Source organism: Haliotis rubra, unplaced genomic scaffold, assembly GCF_003918875.1.
Source record: "Haliotis rubra isolate DU_JTF1 unplaced genomic scaffold, ASM391887v1 Scf866, whole genome shotgun sequence".
NCBI classification, from domain to species: Eukaryota; Metazoa; Mollusca; class Gastropoda; order Lepetellida; family Haliotidae; genus Haliotis; species Haliotis rubra.
In genome coordinates this window covers 174,399-194,046 of record NW_025767597.1, presented here as the reverse complement: position 1 = coordinate 194,046, position 19,648 = coordinate 174,399, and the positions used below count along the sequence as shown (strand labels likewise).

Genomic DNA, 19,648 nt, shown 5'->3' with positions numbered 1-19,648 from the left:
ATTCGTCAGTTGGTGTTTGATCTTAAGAATGTGGAGTTTGATCTTAAGAATGTGGTGTTCGATTTATGGCTTGCAGTTATCTAAATGAGCAGTCGTTATGACCAAATGAGCCATTACCGCACCTCAAACTCACAATTTAACTCCACCTTGTTTCCAGTTTCTTCACAGGAGGCGGGGACAAAGCAGTAGACAGGATAACTTTCCACCAGTAGGTTGATTTTGGTATCTATGATATGTTCTAAACTGCTCAATTCTTTACAGCCTACTAAACCTGTTTTGATATTTCATTTTAAGTAATGGTTGGAATATATTTGTGGTCCCTGAAAGATTTTGATCTATTTCTTTTGAATACACTTTGGCATGTAATACCCGAAACATCACCCCATTTTAATCTATGAGAATTCACATCTGCTCCTTCACACGTGAAATATAAAACCTATTTCATCAATCTTTGAATTTCATCATCACATGTGTTAAATGATGGAATAATATGAGGCTAAATAATGTTATAATTAGTTGTGCTAGCACTCACTCAATGTATTACATGTTTTATGAGTTTGTGATATTTACAACCAGAAAAGGTGGATGAAACATTGTTATCAAGTCTAGCCTTGTTTCGAACGGATACTACACCAATGGGCATACTGCACAGCTCTCTGATTTTACCGATTCCAAGTTGATGGACTACCTGGTCAGTGTTATAGAGACAGGGCTGCATGTGTCAAGACGCACCAACCCACTTACCGCAGTCTGGCTGGGAGAGACGTCCTCTTGTTATGATGGCGGAGCCCCGGCAATCTCCGTCAGATACGTCGCTGGGTTTCTGTACGTAAGACATCAGCATATATTAAACAATGTCCACGTCTTACCTTAATCACCTATACTCGCATAATAATGAACGACGTCCGTTCGTAATAATTCTTTCCGAAATGATATTTAGGAATCAATGATAAGATTTGACTTTAAATGTAAGCCCTTTTGCAAAGTACTAGTAACAGAATAGACCTGTGAATGTGAAAATGGAATGTCTACACCGCCTTTTGAAAGTGTGCACAGTCCAGGTGGCTGGACAAGCTTGGTATTGCTGCTACGATGGGGCTGAAAGCAGTTCTCAGACAGGATTTCTACGCTGGAAGCTATGCACTGATTGACACTGACACCTTTGATCCATTGCCTGTATGTATAGAGAATACCTGTTTCCTATTTTCTTTATGGACTCTATTGCAACACGACATTTTGTGGATTTTCGGTCATCATACAAATCTCTGACTTTACTGATTTTGAGCTGATGTTTTAGTTATACAGCAATGGATATGGAAGCATCAAGACGCACCAAGCCCACAGATATGTTGCATCAATATCTAACAACCACTTGTCGTTTTTACCCCTAAACATTGACTCCAGCTAAAATATTTGATGTCTTTGTGGGCATTTGCTGTGTTGTCAGTAGCTCATTGTCATAACGTCAAACCACTGTTCCGTTGCAACTTCACTGACTATGCTGCCTATGCAAAAGGAACTGCGTAAACTATATCACGCATGAAATATATTAAGCACTGAAAGAAATTTCAATCTGGGGGTGAAGTTTTCAAGATGTCTCAACTCTGTAACTGATTTTGTATGCAATGCAGTTGAGTAAGCAAGCGTATGAAAACTTACCATCAAACCTACCAACAAAATAAGTTCTGTGACATATCATGTCATTTCCATACATTTCTGTGTGTTCATATCCTGCTATGTGCCTTTAGGCTTGTGAAGGATATAATAGTTTCTAATTTACAAGTGAATATGTATAACACTCTGTTTGCAATTGTTACTTGATAAAGTGGCATAAATCGCGTTAAATTATCGGTCCACATCGAACACGATTCTCTTGTTTGGTCAGTTTGGGACCAGGAGAATTATCTAGAAACACGTGATTTTTTTTATAATTGTCATTCCCCTACCTTTATTGAATTTAACTGGGACGACTGGGAGATTTCATAACTCCTATTTACTTTGTAGAATATGAACAGAAACATGAAAATATAATCCGTAACGAGTTTTGCGATTTTATATTATTTGGACAAGACAAAAAAAAGTTCGGTCATCTTTAAAAACTCTGATGAAGAATCCTACGCCATGTGGCTTTCACGCCAAATGGTATCTGTTTGAAAATCAAAGCCAGATATTCTCCAGTATTAACGTTTTTGTAGCTATGCGCGAATCACGATCAAAGGTTTAGCCTGACTGGCTTGATACACAGAACAGATAGTAACACTAGTGAAAGCATGTTGACTGATATACAGGTATCTCAATGAACCACCATGTAGTGATTGTGCAAGATTGCTGATGCTGCGTTAAGCAAGAATCACTCACTAACCTCGCCTTATATATTCCTGGTCATATACACTGTCATACTTTCAAACCGTATCACACGTGGTTTCACCACAGTTAATAGTGGAGTACAGTAGAGTAAGTGAGTTAAAATTTAAAGTCAATTTGGCAATAGTTCAGCCATATCGTGACGTGAGCAATTAATTATTGTATTAGAGACAATAAAAGTAGAAATTAAAAGCTTATTGACGAAGAACAGTAAAACTACCAGTGTATCACAGATATTAAAGTAAATCTGGCAGGTTATCATAAAACGATATTTTTAGATAACAATACAATATAAAGCCAGGTTATGGATTGCCAACAACTGAAGGTAGATCACCATACTAGGGACCATGGGGACTTACGGTACATTTGCTTCCTGCATGGACCCTAGCTGGATTTACACCATCCCTTTAGATATTAGCAATTTTAGATAATCTAGCCACAAATTCAAAGAACATGTCTACTACGATTAGGTACAGGGGATAATGATAACGGTGGAAGATAATCGTTTCTCAATATGAGATGGAGATGGAGTCCAACAGACAACAAAATGCTCACACGGACTGAGCTGTAACATTGATCGGTCATTTCAAAGACACATTTACGAAAATGTCACTACATTCAACATTTTGAGCAACATGCTGAAGTGAACGTTTAACGTGGCAAGACATGGTTTATCTTTACTTGTATGTAATGACAGAATATATTGAGTTTGTTTTATTCACGTCTTCATCTGCAGGACTACTGGTTAACTGTCCTGTATAAGAGACTGGTCGGGGGTTCCGTGTTTTCAGTGGAGGCGAGCGTGAACAACAGCACCATCAGAGCCTACGCCCACTGCACAAAGCCATCCATGTAAATTGAATAATCACAGGTTTAACCAATTGTCGATCTAGAACATTCTACTGAGACATATGTGTAAATATAAAGCTGTCAAGTATTCATATTTTCCTTCATTGTAATGCACGTTTTAAGATTAGTTAGAATGATACTCAATACTAAGTATAAGAGCAAATATAATGGGTGTTGATTCATGTTCATGCAAAGTCGAGGTATACTCTAATACATAGTGTTGTGTTTTAGTTCCTATGGCTACATGCCCGGTAGTGTGACGATGTACTTCCTGCTGCCCACGGATAACACTACCTCTATTACGTTTCCACAATTTCCCGACCAACCTGTAGATGTGTTCTGGCTGACGCCAGTTGATGGACTCACAAGCAAGTAAGTGTCATCCCCTAGACAAGTCGTCTTCTGGTTCACATCACACTGGCCAATAGTTCCTCCTGTCAACCTACAGACGCTCTCTGGTTAACACCAACAGGTCGACAAATTATCGGTGAGTTTCCACTACGAGAGTTTAGATTGATCACATACGTGATACATTTAATGAAGTAGTTTCTTCTAGAAAACCACGGAAAATCAGTTGAAACGTAATATGAGTGACCATTACAACACTTACTACTTCTACATGCAAATATCATTCAGGAAACATACAATATACAATTATCATGTAAAGTTCATAATCAGTCTTCACCATCTCAGAACCGTGGCCCTGAACAACAACCCGATAAAGCTTGTCAATAATACGCTGCCAGAGCTGAAACCTTACAGGACGGAAGGAAACACTGTTACCTTCCCCGGGAAGTCATTCGGGTTCCTCGTCTTCCCTGAGGCTGACGTGGCTGCCTGCAGTAGCCAGTGAGGATGTTCACAGAATGATTCAGGAAAATCTGTACAATCTGCACTTGCTGTGAAAATAAATCTGAATGTGTATTCTGGATTCAGTCATCTCTTATTTTAATGGAATTCAATTATGATTAGGTTTAACGTGAGAGTGCTCCTTTCAACACGTTTTCAAAGAGACTCATACCAGACTCGATCAGACTGGGTTTTTTTTAACCAGGCTATAGACTCGCGTGATTAAAAACCAACTGCACCTTCATCCACATGTCCTGAAATATCTTACATATATATTATTATCTCCATTGCACTAAGAGTAAGGCCTGAAGGCATTACCGGAACTTTACCCTAAGTTATCTGAAGATAACAACACTGATCCTCATCTACACTACCGGTTATACACGAAGTATGTGTGGTTACATATGCCATTGTGTAACATGTGTAAATATAACTAGCAACAGTCTCCGCTATTAAGACACTAACTTTGACTCGTTAATGCAGGCAGCTCATAGTCCTATCACATGAAATGAATGAGATATAAGTGCCTACTAATGCACCTATACAGGCGTTTCTAAGCAACTGTATCAACAACGATTATGTAATACTGCCAATTCGTCCGACATCAATTTCTACAATATACTTGTCGAGACGGAAACATTATGTTTCCAAAAAGTGTATGCACGATATTTATCAATGACGACAACACAATATGTATCCATGATGAAACGAAGCAATATGTACCACAGACGACACGTAATAACATATTAGTATATGATAACATGTTATCAGTCATGATAATATGATGAAACAACACAATATGTATGAAAGATGAACAACGAGTCAGTATTGAAACAACACAACTCGTACCTATGACAATACAAAACAGCATTGATGGTGAGTGAGCCTTCGGCCTGACGAGCGAACACTTTTGGCTAACCCACCCCTCAACTTGTATTAATGACGACACAATGAAATATACAATAAAGATGATACACAAGTAAAACTTGCTTTTGGCGCCACAACACTGAACATACCAGTGATGGTGATATATGAATGAAACATAGACGACACAGCCCAGTCTATATACACGCAAGACGACCTCAGGGAAATGCAGATTAAGCGTGACATACATTCCTATAAGAAATGCCTGAGACAATGAATGCTGTCAGCTCTCCTCTTGGTCTCTTACTCCATATCCCAGTCATAAACGGGAGTAGTCAATGCTAACGTCACTGTTTCAACAACTCATGCTGTTTCATTTATTGACTTATTTATTGGCGTAACAATGGACTCCAGTCTACTCCCCACCTCACATCACTGGAAAGAACTGGACGGCATGCATTAAACAAACCTACAGATATAACAAACTAAAATATCTGTCCCCTTTGGGAAAAAACATAGTTTATTGTATTTGCGATCTGGGCCACGTCATATTTTGATTGGAGGAACTGAGGGTGATATTCTGACCTTTGACCCTACAGGTACAGTAGACATCAACCGTACATTTACAGGCGCGTAAATCTACTCATAATATAGTTTGTCGAGCTATTCCACATGCGCATATCCTGGAGGCCAATACAGTTGGGTATTTGGGAGATAGGATTAAAGATCAAGTATTTGGTGATCTCACTATGATAAATCCTGTTAGTCCTTCTTATTAAGACAAGAACATTGACTCGTTCAAGCCCGAAACTCCCAGCCAACAACAGACTTGTTGACACAAGTCAACAGACACATTACGTTTCCTAAACGGCACAGGCACAATATTTATCAGACAAAACGTTGTGTGCATTGATTACGGGACGACATGTGTAGCAATGCCGACACACCATAGTATGTTATCAGTAATGAAACAACACAATATGTACCTACGGCGATACAAAACAACATGTATTAATGGTGAGTGAGCTTTCGGCGACACGAGCTTTAGCCACTAGGCTACCTACATGTATCTCAGTTTAAATTTATGTTTGGTGTTGAGCCATATCTCCATTGCATAACTATCAAGAAATTTCTTATTGCTTTGGTGAGGTTCAGGTGTAGATCACACCAACTGAAATGTGTTCCTGTAACTATGTAGAAAATGAGTACCACTTTTTACTGATTTGTTCTGCCTATGATGATCTACGTAAATGTTTTATCCCTGTCCATGTTTTCACCCATCCAACCTTGTGTAAATTTAATTGACTGATGTGTAATGCTACTCCTCTTGTTTTAAGAAATCTTGCAATGTTCATCTTCTATGCTAACAATCGTCGTCGCTGCAGCTTGAAGGCTGCCAATGTATAACGTTGTACAATGGGCCGATGGCCTACATTCACATGAATAAAGACTATATATATATGTCCGTATTGATGACGACACAACAAATTATATATTAAAGATGATATATAAGCAACAAATGCTCTTGACTATGGAATACTGTAAGGGACATTCTCGCGATCTCGCATTCTCGCGATCTCGACCTTTGGAAACAAGCTAAAAATGCCAAAAGTGCGAGAATGCGAGATCTCGAGATTTGGCCAAAATCTCACTTTCTCGCGATCTCGCATTCTCGTGTTTTTGGTATCTCGACAAGTCAAAATGGCCATAAAAACATGAAATCGCGAGAACGCAAGAATGCGATATCGCGAGAATGTCCCTTACAGTATTCCATGCTTGACGACACAACATTATACATGTCAGTGAAGGAATCATGAGCACCTACCACTGTCTATATACTGCGTTCTGTGGTGTTCATGCCTGTCCTATCAGAGAGGAAAGTGATGACGAAGATGACGACATTCTGGGCTAGGCTCTTCTCCATTCTCTCCCCCTGATATGACGACAGCAGATTTCGTGGCCAGTGACTTTGGCATCCCAACAGAAATCCCACACGCGCAGGAGTGGGAGGAGCACTCCAAAGGAGGAAGACACCGTGCATTCTTCCTCCGACGAAGAGACAGAGGTTCCGGAGAAGCAGCCCTCCATGACAATGAGAGGCTTCCTCAAAATATACAAAGAAATGAAGCACTTCTCGTTTTCTTGCGTGACGCGCTTGCTGTCCCACATCGAGAATCATCAGCTGTAAAGGAACAAACCAAAATGTCGGATTTTTTCAAATTTGTCACAAGTGAATAAAAGTGAATATGAGAGTGACAAAACTGGTTCAGTTCTAGTCGTAGGTAACCGTGTCAGCTCTACAATTCGGCTGTCTAAACCAGATCATTTCTTCAGTCGCGACGGGTACTGGTTTAAACGGCTTCCACTGTACATATAAATGCAGATTACATGGGACAAACATTCCGATAAGAAAGGCCTGAGACAATGAAGGGAACACTGCCAGCGCTTCTCCTGGTCACCACTTTTATATCCCACACAGCAACGGCAGGAGTCAATGTCAGCGTCACAGTTTTAACAACACAAGTAGTTTCATTTATTGATGACTTATTCATTGGCGTCACTCTGGACTCCCATCTCCTGCCTGCCTCAGCGAACTGGGGAGGATTAGACTTCAAGTAAGTATGTCAAGGTGATCGGCATAGAAGTCAGCAGCTATCATGTTATTGAAGATTCCTTCCATTTGAAGTTATTAAATCGTATTCGGGGCACACTCATGCAGTACGCTACGTTCATAAAGAACAATAACGAACACAACGAACTGCTTGTTTCCCGACTAGGTGCTGAATATTTTAGAACTTTAGAACGACACATAAGGAACGACAGATATATCAAACTCAAATTTGTGGTCCCTCTGATAAAAAACATAGTTTATTGTATCTGAACTTTGGGGCACGTCATATTTCAAATCTACATTCAGGCAAATTAGTGAAAAATACAGACCAAAGGTCCTGATAAGGCTAACCACTAAGAAACTAAACTAGGTCATATTACATGGGCGGATCCAGGAATTTTGAAAGTGTGTGTGTGTGTGTGTGTGTGTGTGTGTGTGTGTGTGTGTGTGTGTGTGTGTGTGTGTGTGTGTGTGTGTGTGTGTGTGTGTGTGTGTGTGTGTGTGTGTGTGTGTGAGAGAGGGGTTCCACCAACGCTAAAATCTTCCATGTGGTCTTAAGTCATTTTTTAAAAGGGGAGGGTCGAACCCCGTGACCGCCCCACCCCCACCCTCCTCTCTCTCTGGATCCGCCAATGTTTTAGCAGATGTCTGTAAGAACATTGTATCCAAACCGTTGAGCGCAGAAACGGAATGTATGTAAATACATTATGCCATTTCTGTTTTGGTGTTTTATCCGTTAATACATTGTATATGTGTGATATTTATTTGAACTCTTTGTTCCTGCCTCGACGCCATTATGTAAAAAGGTGGTAACTCAGTACCAAGATTTTCCTAGTGCCACGCTGCTGTTTACCTCCAGCTCTCAGAAAGTTCAGGCCCTGGCGAAAGGTTTGTCTCCATGCTATCTGAGGATTGGAGGAACTGGGGGGTGACAACCTGACCTTTGACCCTACAGGTCATGGCACAACAGATGTCAATCATACTTTTACAGGTGCGTATATCTCCTTATTATATTAATAGTTTGTTGAGCTATGGTATTGCACATATATGTATATCCAGGAGGCCAGTGCAGTCCTCTTGGGGGCTCACGATAACAGATGCTCCGAATATTCCAACATTTTAGGTATTTGTGATCTCACTATCGTTAAGTCTGTTGTGTCTGCAGGAGCTTCCTGGGATGCTCTTAATACATTTGTCCAGGATGTCGACTGGAAGTTAATATTTGGTCTGAACGCCCTGAAGAGGAAGGAGGGGGAAGTGGGATCCTACCAACGCAAAAGAACTGCTGCAATACAACAGTGCGAAGGGGTACCAACTGGCAGGCCTGGAACTCGGAAATGGTATTGACATAACCATATGCATGGAAAGATGTGGCTGAAAGTTACCATGTTAAATGATTCTACTTTAACATACCAAATTACAATGTGCAAAATTGTGCAAATCTCATAACTTTTGAATTCGAGAATTTTGCCACTTCTCTTCAAAATCAGGGTACAGGTCCTACTATTATGAATGACTTGAAAATAACATTCCTCTTATGTTCTCAGAAAAGTGTTATTTTTTACAGAACCTGACATATTCCCTGAGCAATATAACATCACTGTGAGTGGCAGACAGATAGGTATGGACTTCGACAACTTCAAGAAGCTGCTCCGATCGACACCCGGGTATGAGACAACACCAGTAATTGGACCTGACGTGGCCTCTGTAACTGGATCAAGTACACAGTTCTTTGCTGAGTGAGTACATCGCCAGAGCCGTGGCCATACAGTTTATATGAGCCCAACCAAATTATACTGAGTACTTTCTTTGCTTCATCCTTAATATAAGTGACCAAGAGCGTTCGTGTTGGCAAATATTTGGTACAGGCATGGATCATAAGTCAAATTATCGTAATGGCATTATGTAAGATATACTGGAACGTCAAGGTAACACATAAATCGAATTGTCAACATTGGGCAGGCGAAACAACAATAACAAGTTCAACGGAATTTCTGACGTGTACACACAAAACACAGGTGAGATTCCAGCTGTTAACCAAAATTACAGGTGAGCGGCTGTCCAGCTCGTACAAACAAATTATTGGACGTTTCCAGCGACCGGCAAAATCCTGCTCGCGGTCTACTATGCAGTCAGGATACCTGACTGATAAATACACACATGACGTATCGGGACAAAACTATAGTGTGCGTAATGCGTCGTCGTTTTTTAATGAATGTAATATTTTCATGACAACAGTAAGATCAGGTAGCCGGAAAAATATGCTTACATAATAAAATAAATTGTACCCAGTCAACAAATAGTTTGTATATTTTCCTCGCTTCTACAGAGTGTTCTGTGTGTGAGCAATGTGAATATACATATAACGTTGGACCTCTCCTATTCCCCACAACACATCACGATGAACGCTTTGTCATCATTTATGAGAATAATATACGAACGAGGATAACTGATACGTAGGGGGTTCACTGACCGCAATACATGTTCACAGAAAACCTCGCTCATGAGCAAAGTTGATTGTGCGACTCCGTATATGCCATGAACATTTGTCATCCAAACGTCGTCTGACACTAGTGGCAAACAGGCCATGTTCGATTCTGCCTCAAACGTTCTGAAATATAACCACCAAAGGAGGGGCTTGAAATCTGACTGTCGGAAGGCTGAAGACATCCCTCTTGTCACACGACCTTTAGGAGAGTTGATAATCTGTCTGATTCTCTATGCAAAGATCTCAGTATGAAACAATCATCTCATTTTACTCATTTAAGTATGTCAACAACTCAGATTGGATTGGTTAATTAATGTTTTTCGGACGACCAAATTATGCTACTTTGTTTTGATTGCACCCAGATCGACAGAAATTCCGATTCATATGCATTGAAAGAAACTAATGTGAAAGAAGGGGAGCACAACTGGTTACCATGGGGATGCTTCTTTATTTTCTAAGCGTTTTTCCCAAACATATTTCCTAGATGTCATCAGTGAGGTAGACCAGCATTCCACATGGTGCTTTCTCACTGCTCACCACGTTTACTACATGGCAAACGTCAGTACAAATGCATATGTAATCTTGCCGTTCCTCAGAAACAGAATTCCCAGGTAAAAGGGGCAAAATAACAGTGAACACTTTATGAACGGACCACTTGAACTATGAAGATATCTACAGTGTCGGTGGCACCAGCCACTCCCACAATTTGCCTGGAGAAGGAAGTATACAACCCGGCGCAACACGGCAGAACTGTAATGACAGTGGTCGATGGCGCAGACCTTCCTGTTGTTAATTATAATTACGACCACCGTGCAGGAACACAAGGATTCGGGGGCTTACAAGGAGGAAAACTGTTTGATTGACAACACAGTGGACGTCAGCTTTGAATGTAGTGGACCGCCCATTTCCTTTGTACTTGACTCGGCATTGATACAATTCTGGGACTTCAGTCCAACAACAGAAACATAGACCCAGCTCACATAAAAGTGATCGTTGGCATAAACTACTAAGTCTTGACTATCAAACAAATGCGAAACTACCAAGTCTTGACTATCAAACAAATGCGAAACTACCAAGTGTTGACTATCAAACAAATGCGAAACTACCAAGTCTTGACTATCAAACAAATGCGAAACTACCAAGTCTTGACTATCAAACAAATGCGAAACTACCAAGTCTGGACTATCAAACAAATGCGAAACTACCAAGTCTTGACTATCAAACAAATGCGAAACTAACAAGTCTTGACTATCAAACAAATGCGCCACATGTGGGTGTAAGCATGTCCAACCGTAAACAATACAATATACATGCGTTTATGAATCACCAAAACCAGTGATGACACTCGGTATCCTGCTCAGTCGATGACACAATTCAGAAATACGCATGTCGTGCACATGGTCGCAAAGCTAATACCCAGGCATGAAAGGTATCTTCTTCTCAATAACAGAACCCTTTCGTTGTAAGGAATGTATTACCATGTAATCTTATCAGTGGTTTGGAAGCTACAATACAATAGAGCTTTGGTCAAGTGTAACCAGACATCTTCTCAACCATCTAGGGTCTAATCTAGCATGATTTGTCGCGTTCTATTACATCGCGATCAGCTATATTATTTTCACGTAGGGTATCCTGCCTCTGTTGGAATCTTGGCCACAGTGGCCTCAAGTGTGGCATTGATATGCGTGGCTATCATTTATGAAGATGATGCTCGGCTATCGACCAAGGAACACATATTAAACCACGCAAACTTCCATGATCATTCATTTTTGTTTTTTCAGTTTCTTCGGAGCAGGAGGAGACAGGGCCGTTGACAGAATTACTTTTCACCAGTAGGTGCAAATGATTTTGATATTTATGTTCTACAATGCTCAAATACCATTTCGTGCACGGTTTAATATTCTAATCTTATATCTAACATTCTTTGACACAGTTCCATCAATACATCCTTGGCTTAGTGAAAGATCATTCAGTTCATATATAATATGTCCACATTTATTACATGAAAATGACTTGAACTGACTTTCTGATATACAGTCTTTTATCATCTGTCGTGGAAGTTCATCATGATAGGCGTGGCTGCTGGTATAAAAAAGGCATGCTACTGAGTAAATTATCACGTTTTACTTGTTAGCTATACTTCCAACTTGACAAGAAATATGAAAAATACTAAGGGTGACTATTGAGGGGGAAACAGCTACATTTATTGCGAAAGCGATAGTCTATTGCAACATACTATTGCGATAGCGATAGTCTATAGAGCAACTACTGCAAAACTATTTGAAGTCGTTTTCCAAATGAATGTATAGTTTATATGAAATATTTAATAACTGGCAAGAAACTTGAAACCCAGGTCAGGTAAACAGTTAAAACAATCTCATTGAAGCTACTAAGTCTGCACCCAAACACCCTGTATTTTGCGCTGCGCATGTACCAACGGAAGTCAACTACTAAACTATCAATAGTCACACATACTATCGATGCGTCGATAGTTTTTCGTTTCTTCCATCGATTAATTGCTATCGGAGACTCAACAATTGCAATCTACCAATCTATCGACAGTTACTACACCAACGGCGATACCGCACAACTCCCCAATTTCACAGATTCCAAGTTGATGGACACACTAGTCAGTGCCATACAGACAGCGCTGGATGTGTCAAGACGCACCAACCCACTGACTCCAGTCTGGCTGGGAGAGACGTCCTCCTGTTATCACGGCGGAGCTCCGGGAGTCTCCGATAGATATGTCGCTGGGTTTCTGTGCGTAAAAAAATCAGCACAAAAATTCACACATACACATTGTACTTTAGTCAACTAATTGTTCTTTAGTCAACTGTACTCGCATAATGATGACTGATGGTAGTTCATGATAATGCTTTTTCAAGTGACATTTACAAAATAAGTAGCCCAAGATAACATTTGCCTTCATTCGTAAATCGTTTAGTAAAACAACAGACACGTATGTTGTGACCTTAAATGTAGAAATGGGCTGAAGTCACAGCACACGTACATTCTATTGCAACTTCTACACCACCTTTTGAAAGTGTACGCTGTCCAGGTGGCTGGACAAGCTTGGTATTGCTGCCAGGATGGGCTTGAAAGCAGTTCTCAGACAGGATTTCTACGTTGACAACTATCCACTGATTGACACTGATACCTTTGATCCATTGCCTGTAAGTATAGAGACGACCATTGACCCACTGCCCGTATGAATGAAACTGGAAGTATGTTCATATATATGTATATAGTGTGCATGTACACGGCGCACGCTTCTCTGGTTTTAAGCGTTCCTTGCTGCTGGATCAAATGTTTTCAAGGATAGTGTTTTAGCTTACAAAAAAATCCAGCCCTGTAAATCAAACCTTTCTCAGGCGATGTGGCTGGTGCGTGTAGGGATGGGCATGGTGGCATCTTCCTGCTAGGATAACGAATCACTGGGAATGGTAGACACATGTAGCACCTACAACAATAAATCCCTGAGTTTCAGTGACCCTCTATTATTATATAGACTGTACCGCAATGTTGCCTTTAAGCCCAGTGGTGTGAGTGTTTCATTGAAAATTCAAGCATGGTTAATCTCAACCTAATTATGTTTGATATTTTATGTACGAGTCAGTTGGGATGATGTTGTATTAATCACGACTGTGATTATTAAAGCAGGCGGTGAAAAAAGCCAAAGTTGGATGAATGCTGTGCATTTTTATCAAGGAATGAGAAAATTACCCATCATGCAATGAATTTGATTAAATATAAATGAAGTGGAGCAAGATTTCTAATGAGGCATAATCACTCACTTTCACTGATGTTACACATTCTTGATCATATTGACGTTTGTCCTAGTAGAAGTTTATATTCAGTTACACTTCATTTGGAAAAGCAGTTTCTGTGATAACGATGAAACATATTTATGTTTTCGTTGCCAAAGACGACTGCAGATGATGTTGCGTAACAGAATGGATACTTACCGCACTGAGTTCATTGAAATATTGAATAGACGTTACAATGACAAATAGTTAGTCTAATTCATTATTTCTTTTCTCAAACATTTCACAGATAAAATTCTTAAAGCAATAAATATCACTGAACATTTAACTCAACAAAATATGGTTGTAGAGGAGTCAATCATTCCTATATTTTATTTATATTGATGTAAGCTAATGAGTTTGTTTTGTTCATGCGTTCCTCTGCAGGACTACTGGTTAACTGTCCTGTATAAGAGACTGGTCGGAGGTTCCGTGCTTTCAGTGGAGGCAAGCGTGGACAACAGCACCATCAGAGCCTACGCCCACTGCACAAAGCCATCCATGTAATTTCAAAACACAAAATGCAGCCAGATATTTTAAAGCATTAGCCTGCTAAGACGTAAATTCAGAGTAAGAAAAATCTGTTGAATGAACGGATGCGATGTGAGGTTAGGTATCACGAAAGTATGAAGGGACTTGTCCTGGCAGTTGGTATGTTGAATAAGTTCACAGGGATTGATATAGTCGTTGAATATTATGGACCTATGATAACCTTCTAGTTCACTGAGATATGTCATGAACAATGATGACAATTCCATGGATATACAACTTCTTTATTCTGTGAAAGGCGACGTGTCGACATAGATTCTAATGTCATTGTCAAGCAAGTGATACATGAGAAACAATGTGAGGGAATATATACGTGAGCTGCTATTGCAATAGATTGGGGATGAGTTGTGTATACAGTAGATACAGTATATATGGGTTCATAGGCTGATGTACGGATCTTGTGTAAGAGAGTAAGTAAGTTGATTTGAGAGTAAGTAAGTTGATTTGAAGCCAGTTAGATACGTACAAATAATGAATTAGAGAATAACCAGATTGGACGCCAGATGAATGTCTGTACAATAGATGAGGTTGATGTACATAGCATGTACTATATATTGATGTTTTCTGATATGACCTGCCCGGGAACAGGATTGGATGCCCAGACACTTTTGCCAACCGTTTGTTCACATTTTAATCAAATAATAAAGTACGTAGGTCTTCTTCCGTGCGCCACTGAAAATCAAACATAATCAATACAGAATATGGAGTAAAATATAATAAGTTCAGATTCATGTTCATGCTAAGGAAACGGTCCTCTAAAATTTAGTGTTGTGTTTTAGTTCCTATGGCTACGCGCCCGGAAGTGTGACGATGTACTTCCTGCTGCCCACGGATAACACTACCTCTATTACGTTTCCACAATTTCCCGACCAACCTGTAGATGTGTTCTGGCTGACGCCAGTCGATGGACTCACCAGCAAGTAAGTCCTCCTTCAATCTAAACGTTTTCTAGTTTACACCATTCAATAGACACACTGGCAAATAATTCCATTTGTCAACCTATAGATGCCTTTCTGGTTCACATCAATCTATCGACTCAGCAACAGGGAATTTACAAATCGAGAGTTTAGATTGATGTTACAGGTGGTAAATTAAACTAAGTTTCTTCTAGAAAACCACAGAAAACCACGTTATGTGAGTGGCCGGCCAAACCAACACTATTATTTATACGTGCAGATATCGTGTGGGAGTATACAAAATAATATAAGTAACATGCAAAGCACTTGTTCCATCTTCACCATTTCAGGACCGTGGCCTTGAACAACAACCCGATAAAGCTTGTCAATAATACGCTGCCGGAGCTGAAACCTTACAGGACGGAAAGAAACACGGTTACCTTCCCCGGGAAGTCATTCGGGTTCCTCGTCTTCCCTGAGGCTGGTGTGGCTGCCTGCAGTAGCCAGTGATGATGTTCAGAGAATGATTCAGAAGAATCTGTACAATCTGCACTTGCTATGAAAATAAATCTGAATATTTATTCTTAATTCAGTCATGTGTTTCTCTGATAGTAGTCAAGCTGAATCCTTGCATGCACACAGTTTCCAATCAGAATCAAAATGGCAAAATGAAAGGTTCTTTTTTTCTGAAACGATGTCACTATTAACATGATAATTTTGTGTTACATTCACATGAATAAAGTATGCCGTGGACAAGAATTGTTCGGAATGGTGGATGACTTAGATGTGAACCAATATGTAGTTCCTTGGGGGTATAAACTAATAACCACTAGTACTTGAAACTGCTGTCGAGGAATAAGGGGCAGCCTACTGGAATAAACAACCGTTCGTCAGTCTGAAGGACTGGGTTCGGTTCCCCAGATAGATACAATGTGGAAAAATATTCTCTTGTTTGTGGCTGTGAAAAGAATTTTAATGACATATAACCCTGTCTGCGCATAACCATACCGACTTCTCTTTAACATTATCATTGAGTCACACTCATTGTTTCCAGAGAATGCGATAGTATTTAGAATTGTGATCCCACATTAAAGTTAAACTGTTTTTTTTTAATGGAAGAGAAAATAGTCATGGATAAATCATTGATACATTGTGTTGAGGAAAGTGCCATTTAACCATTCGACGTGTACTTTTATACTTCCCATTATGAAAATATACTATAATTATCAGAAGGCGATACTGTAATGATGCATCTACTCGTAAGTAATGATGATGATTGTTACTAGCTGTATTCAATAAGAGACAGTATATACAGTTGCATCTACGACGATGCAAAGGAGTCGAATATTGGAGAATATGTGTGTAACTTTTAGTGTTTCGTTTGTGTAACACAGCACTCAAAAGCACTCCGCCAATATACCGACTACCTGTAAATAGAGCAGCTTTGAACACATCATCCAGTGATTGATACAACAAACAACGATAAAAGCAGTTGGGTTCAATGTGATCCAGTGAACAATATATACCGATATACCGCACGATTCATACGTTCATCTCTGACTGTCACAGCTTGCTTGGGAATCACAGGAACCCGGACCGGGCAGAGTAGTTAAGAGCCTCATTATAGATTTCACAAGAAACATTATGACAAGTCGTGGCATTGACTAAGTGCTGTTTATACTGACTGTTACATTTCAATACTGACCATTAGGTGTGCTGTACATATATATGTGTGTGTGTGTGTGTGTGTGTGTGTGTGTGTGTTTGCGAATGATGTATCTACAATGATGCATCAGTGGTCGTATTGCCATACATGGAAACCTTAGTCATTTCAATTTTGAGGACACTGCTTTGTCTTCGCTACACTTGTCCAGGTAATTTCGTTGTACAGTGTCAAGCCTGTTAAACTTCTACAATTAGCCTAGTACATGGGTTTATTTGTTTGTGTTAGGTATATTAAGGTTCATATAGGCGTGACACTATTTTTGTTTGTTTGTTTTGTTTTAAACATATTTTATTCATGAGAAAAGGATTGGGTACAAGTTATACAACTTAGAACACCCTCTCCGTAGTATTTACATAGTATTATTTACATTCATTCTACAAGATGGACAGAGAAGAACAGAGCAGAAATATGGGAAAAAGAGGAACAATTGCAACAATTAAGAAAATCGTTTTGAATGACAAATATATGTTTGGACAATTTTAAATATGTTTTGATTTATGTGAACAGTCAGATCTGCATTGCCATGTAATAGTAACTCATAGGTTATATCCACATTGGTAATACTGCGTAAATTAGTCATCATGATAGTTCTCTGTACTGTATATAATTGACAGTCAAATAAGTAATGATAAGAATTTTCACAAACATTTCCACAAGAACAACGTAGTTTTGTAAGGATGATGTTAGTGATTCTCGGTCCAGAATCAAAGTATTGAGGAGCAGTTTTATGTTTTATAACAATATTTGATATAAAAGAATTCAATGACTCGCTTTTTCTCACTTCAACTGGAAGTTCATTCCACATTCTAATTGTGGATGAAAAATAAGAAAAATATTTTTTTCAAAATTTTCCATCATCACGTTAGAGTAAACTAGTTCTTTTATCAGTTCTGGCTTATCAGTACGTTCTGGTTGTCACTGGAACGAGTTCAGTCGTTCGCAATAAATCTGAATTCCTTTCTATTGATACAGGTTAACTTACATTCAGTGCTTCTGACACCATGGCTACCAAACGTATGCTCTTTATACTATGTTCCCTGCATGTGCAATGTACAGTGAGTCAGTCTGTTTCGGTCACTGTTGCTACGGACAAGGCAATAGCAACAATAGATGACCATTTTGTTGGAGTGACCTTTGATTCAACAATGCTGCCAATATCAGCTAATTGGTATGGACTTGATTTCAGGTGAGTGAATTTACACAGTGTCGATATATAGCATTTAGATGACCATTTTGCTGGCGTGAGATTTGATTCCCAATTAGGCCCAAATCTATTAATTCGATAGGCTAAGATTCTAGGAGGGAATACTAGTTCACTTATGTGTTATATATTATAGTTATGTTTACGCTATTTGACATACACATGTGTAATCAATTTTAAATTTCAAATACATATACTCTGTCTTGTGAGTGCATAGTTCATTATAAGATTTGTTTCTAGCTCGCCCAAGGTGCAGACGTTGGCAAAAGCATTGTCTCCGTGCTACCTGAGAATAGGCGGAACACCTGGAGACTTCATGACCTTTGACCCAACAGGTCATGGGGGTACAAGTCCAAACGCTACATACACTGGTATGTTTCTATATTTGAGGTGTATGTCAAAACAAACAAAATGAATCGTGTTGAATTAGTTTATACCGCTCTTTATTTATTAAAAATCAACTCTTTGAGTTGGCATTCATTTACAATGACTGTGTATTGACTGACTGTATTGATCATGAGAAGCACGGTGTGAGCACATGGCATATATTTTCGATTTGTATTCAATGTAACGACTGTCATAACTGCATGACCTTAAACAGGTTCATCGCATTCATTAGCCATCGTAAAGTGTAAAGTGTATCTTTGCCTTTTCATCCATAAAATGACATGCTTTAAAGAACATTTGAATAATAACCAGATTAGGTTCAGTTCAAATTTCTGCACTTCAAGTCTGGACCTGAAATCTGAAATCAGCGATCCTCACTAAAATTGATTTTTTTAAATGGACTGTAATTATATTACGACGACACAATGTTTGTAAACATTGAAACTAGTTCTTACGTGAACTTTGTACATTAGTATATTTATCAGGGTAAAATGTCTTTCCGTTGGCTTTATCGTGCTGAGAACGTAGCACTTGTATGATAAACATGTGTATTTCATATCTGAGGTGCTATGTGGGACAAGCTTAACGCCTTTCTGGAGACTGTGGGATGGGACTTGGTGTTTGGCCTCAATGTCCTGAAGCGGAAGGACGGACAATGGGACCCTACAAACGCCGAAGAACTGATGAAGTATAGCCAGGACAGGAACTACAAAATACCAGCATTTGAACTCGGAAATGGTAATGTATATGTCAACGGTTCATATATTCAGTGTAGACTAGTCGTCTTTGTGTAACATAATGATCCTCTTCCTGGAGTGTTCGTCTATGTGTATAAGTAAAAGCCATTGCTTGTTCATGCGCATGTTAAGAAACACTTTTCTACAGCACATCTGACAATATAATTGTTCTCTTGGAACTGCACAGTGGGATCAGGATTGGGGCAGGATCATATCTGCTGATACCAAAGAACAAAGACAATGTTAACGACAAACATCCTGAAGAAACACGTTTAGGTCTGCAAATACTTCACATCAAAACACATCCGATAGTGAGCGTGA

The 19,648-nt window shown here is 39.4% G+C and overlaps 2 protein-coding genes across 3 annotated transcripts; both read left to right on the top strand.

Moving 5' to 3' along the window:
• Nucleotides 1-984: 984 nt before the first annotated feature.
• On the top strand, nt 985-4,142 carry LOC124263033 (hyaluronoglucuronidase-like). 2 transcript variants are annotated; one of them, XM_046697653.1, is made up of 4 exons: nt 985-1,176; nt 3,101-3,216; nt 3,445-3,585; nt 3,976-4,142. In XM_046697653.1, exons 1-4 carry the CDS (start codon nt 1,093-1,095, stop codon nt 4,064-4,066), a joined length of 432 nt encoding a protein of 143 aa, XP_046553609.1. In that variant the 5' UTR covers nt 985-1,092; the 3' UTR covers nt 4,067-4,142. The 2 variants fall into 2 exon arrangements, with proteins under 2 accessions (XP_046553609.1, XP_046553608.1); XM_046697652.1 differs by having other exon boundaries at nt 989-1,176; nt 3,907-4,142.
• A 5,025-nt stretch (nt 4,143-9,167) lies between these two features.
• LOC124263031 (heparanase-like) lies at nt 9,168-15,857 on the top strand. Its single transcript, XM_046697650.1, has 7 exons — nt 9,168-9,276; nt 11,807-11,857; nt 12,588-12,788; nt 13,087-13,201; nt 14,219-14,334; nt 15,160-15,300; nt 15,627-15,857. Exons 3-7 carry the CDS (start codon nt 12,643-12,645, stop codon nt 15,784-15,786), a joined length of 678 nt encoding a protein of 225 aa, XP_046553606.1. The 5' UTR covers nt 9,168-9,276; nt 11,807-11,857; nt 12,588-12,642; the 3' UTR covers nt 15,787-15,857.
• The last annotated feature ends 3,791 nt before the right edge of the window (nt 15,858-19,648 follow it).

Bases quoted from the DNA above. Each gene is read 5' to 3' on its own strand.
- LOC124263033 (XM_046697652.1), top strand. From the start codon at position 1,093: ATGGGGCTGAAAGCAGTTCTCAGACAGGATTTCTACGCTGGAAGCTAT. The intron at 1,177-3,100 runs GTATGTATAGAG...CTTCATCTGCAG, and splicing joins ACACCTTTGATCCATTGCCT to GACTACTGGTTAACTGTCCT. The intron at 3,217-3,444 runs GTAAATTGAATA...GTTGTGTTTTAG, and splicing joins CACTGCACAAAGCCATCCAT to TTCCTATGGCTACATGCCCG.
- LOC124263031 (XM_046697650.1), top strand. From the start codon at position 12,643: ATGGACACACTAGTCAGTGCCATACAGACAGCGCTGGATGTGTCAAGA. The intron at 12,789-13,086 runs GTGCGTAAAAAA...TACGCTGTCCAG, and splicing joins AGATATGTCGCTGGGTTTCT to GTGGCTGGACAAGCTTGGTA. The intron at 14,335-15,159 runs GTAATTTCAAAA...GTTGTGTTTTAG, and splicing joins CACTGCACAAAGCCATCCAT to TTCCTATGGCTACGCGCCCG.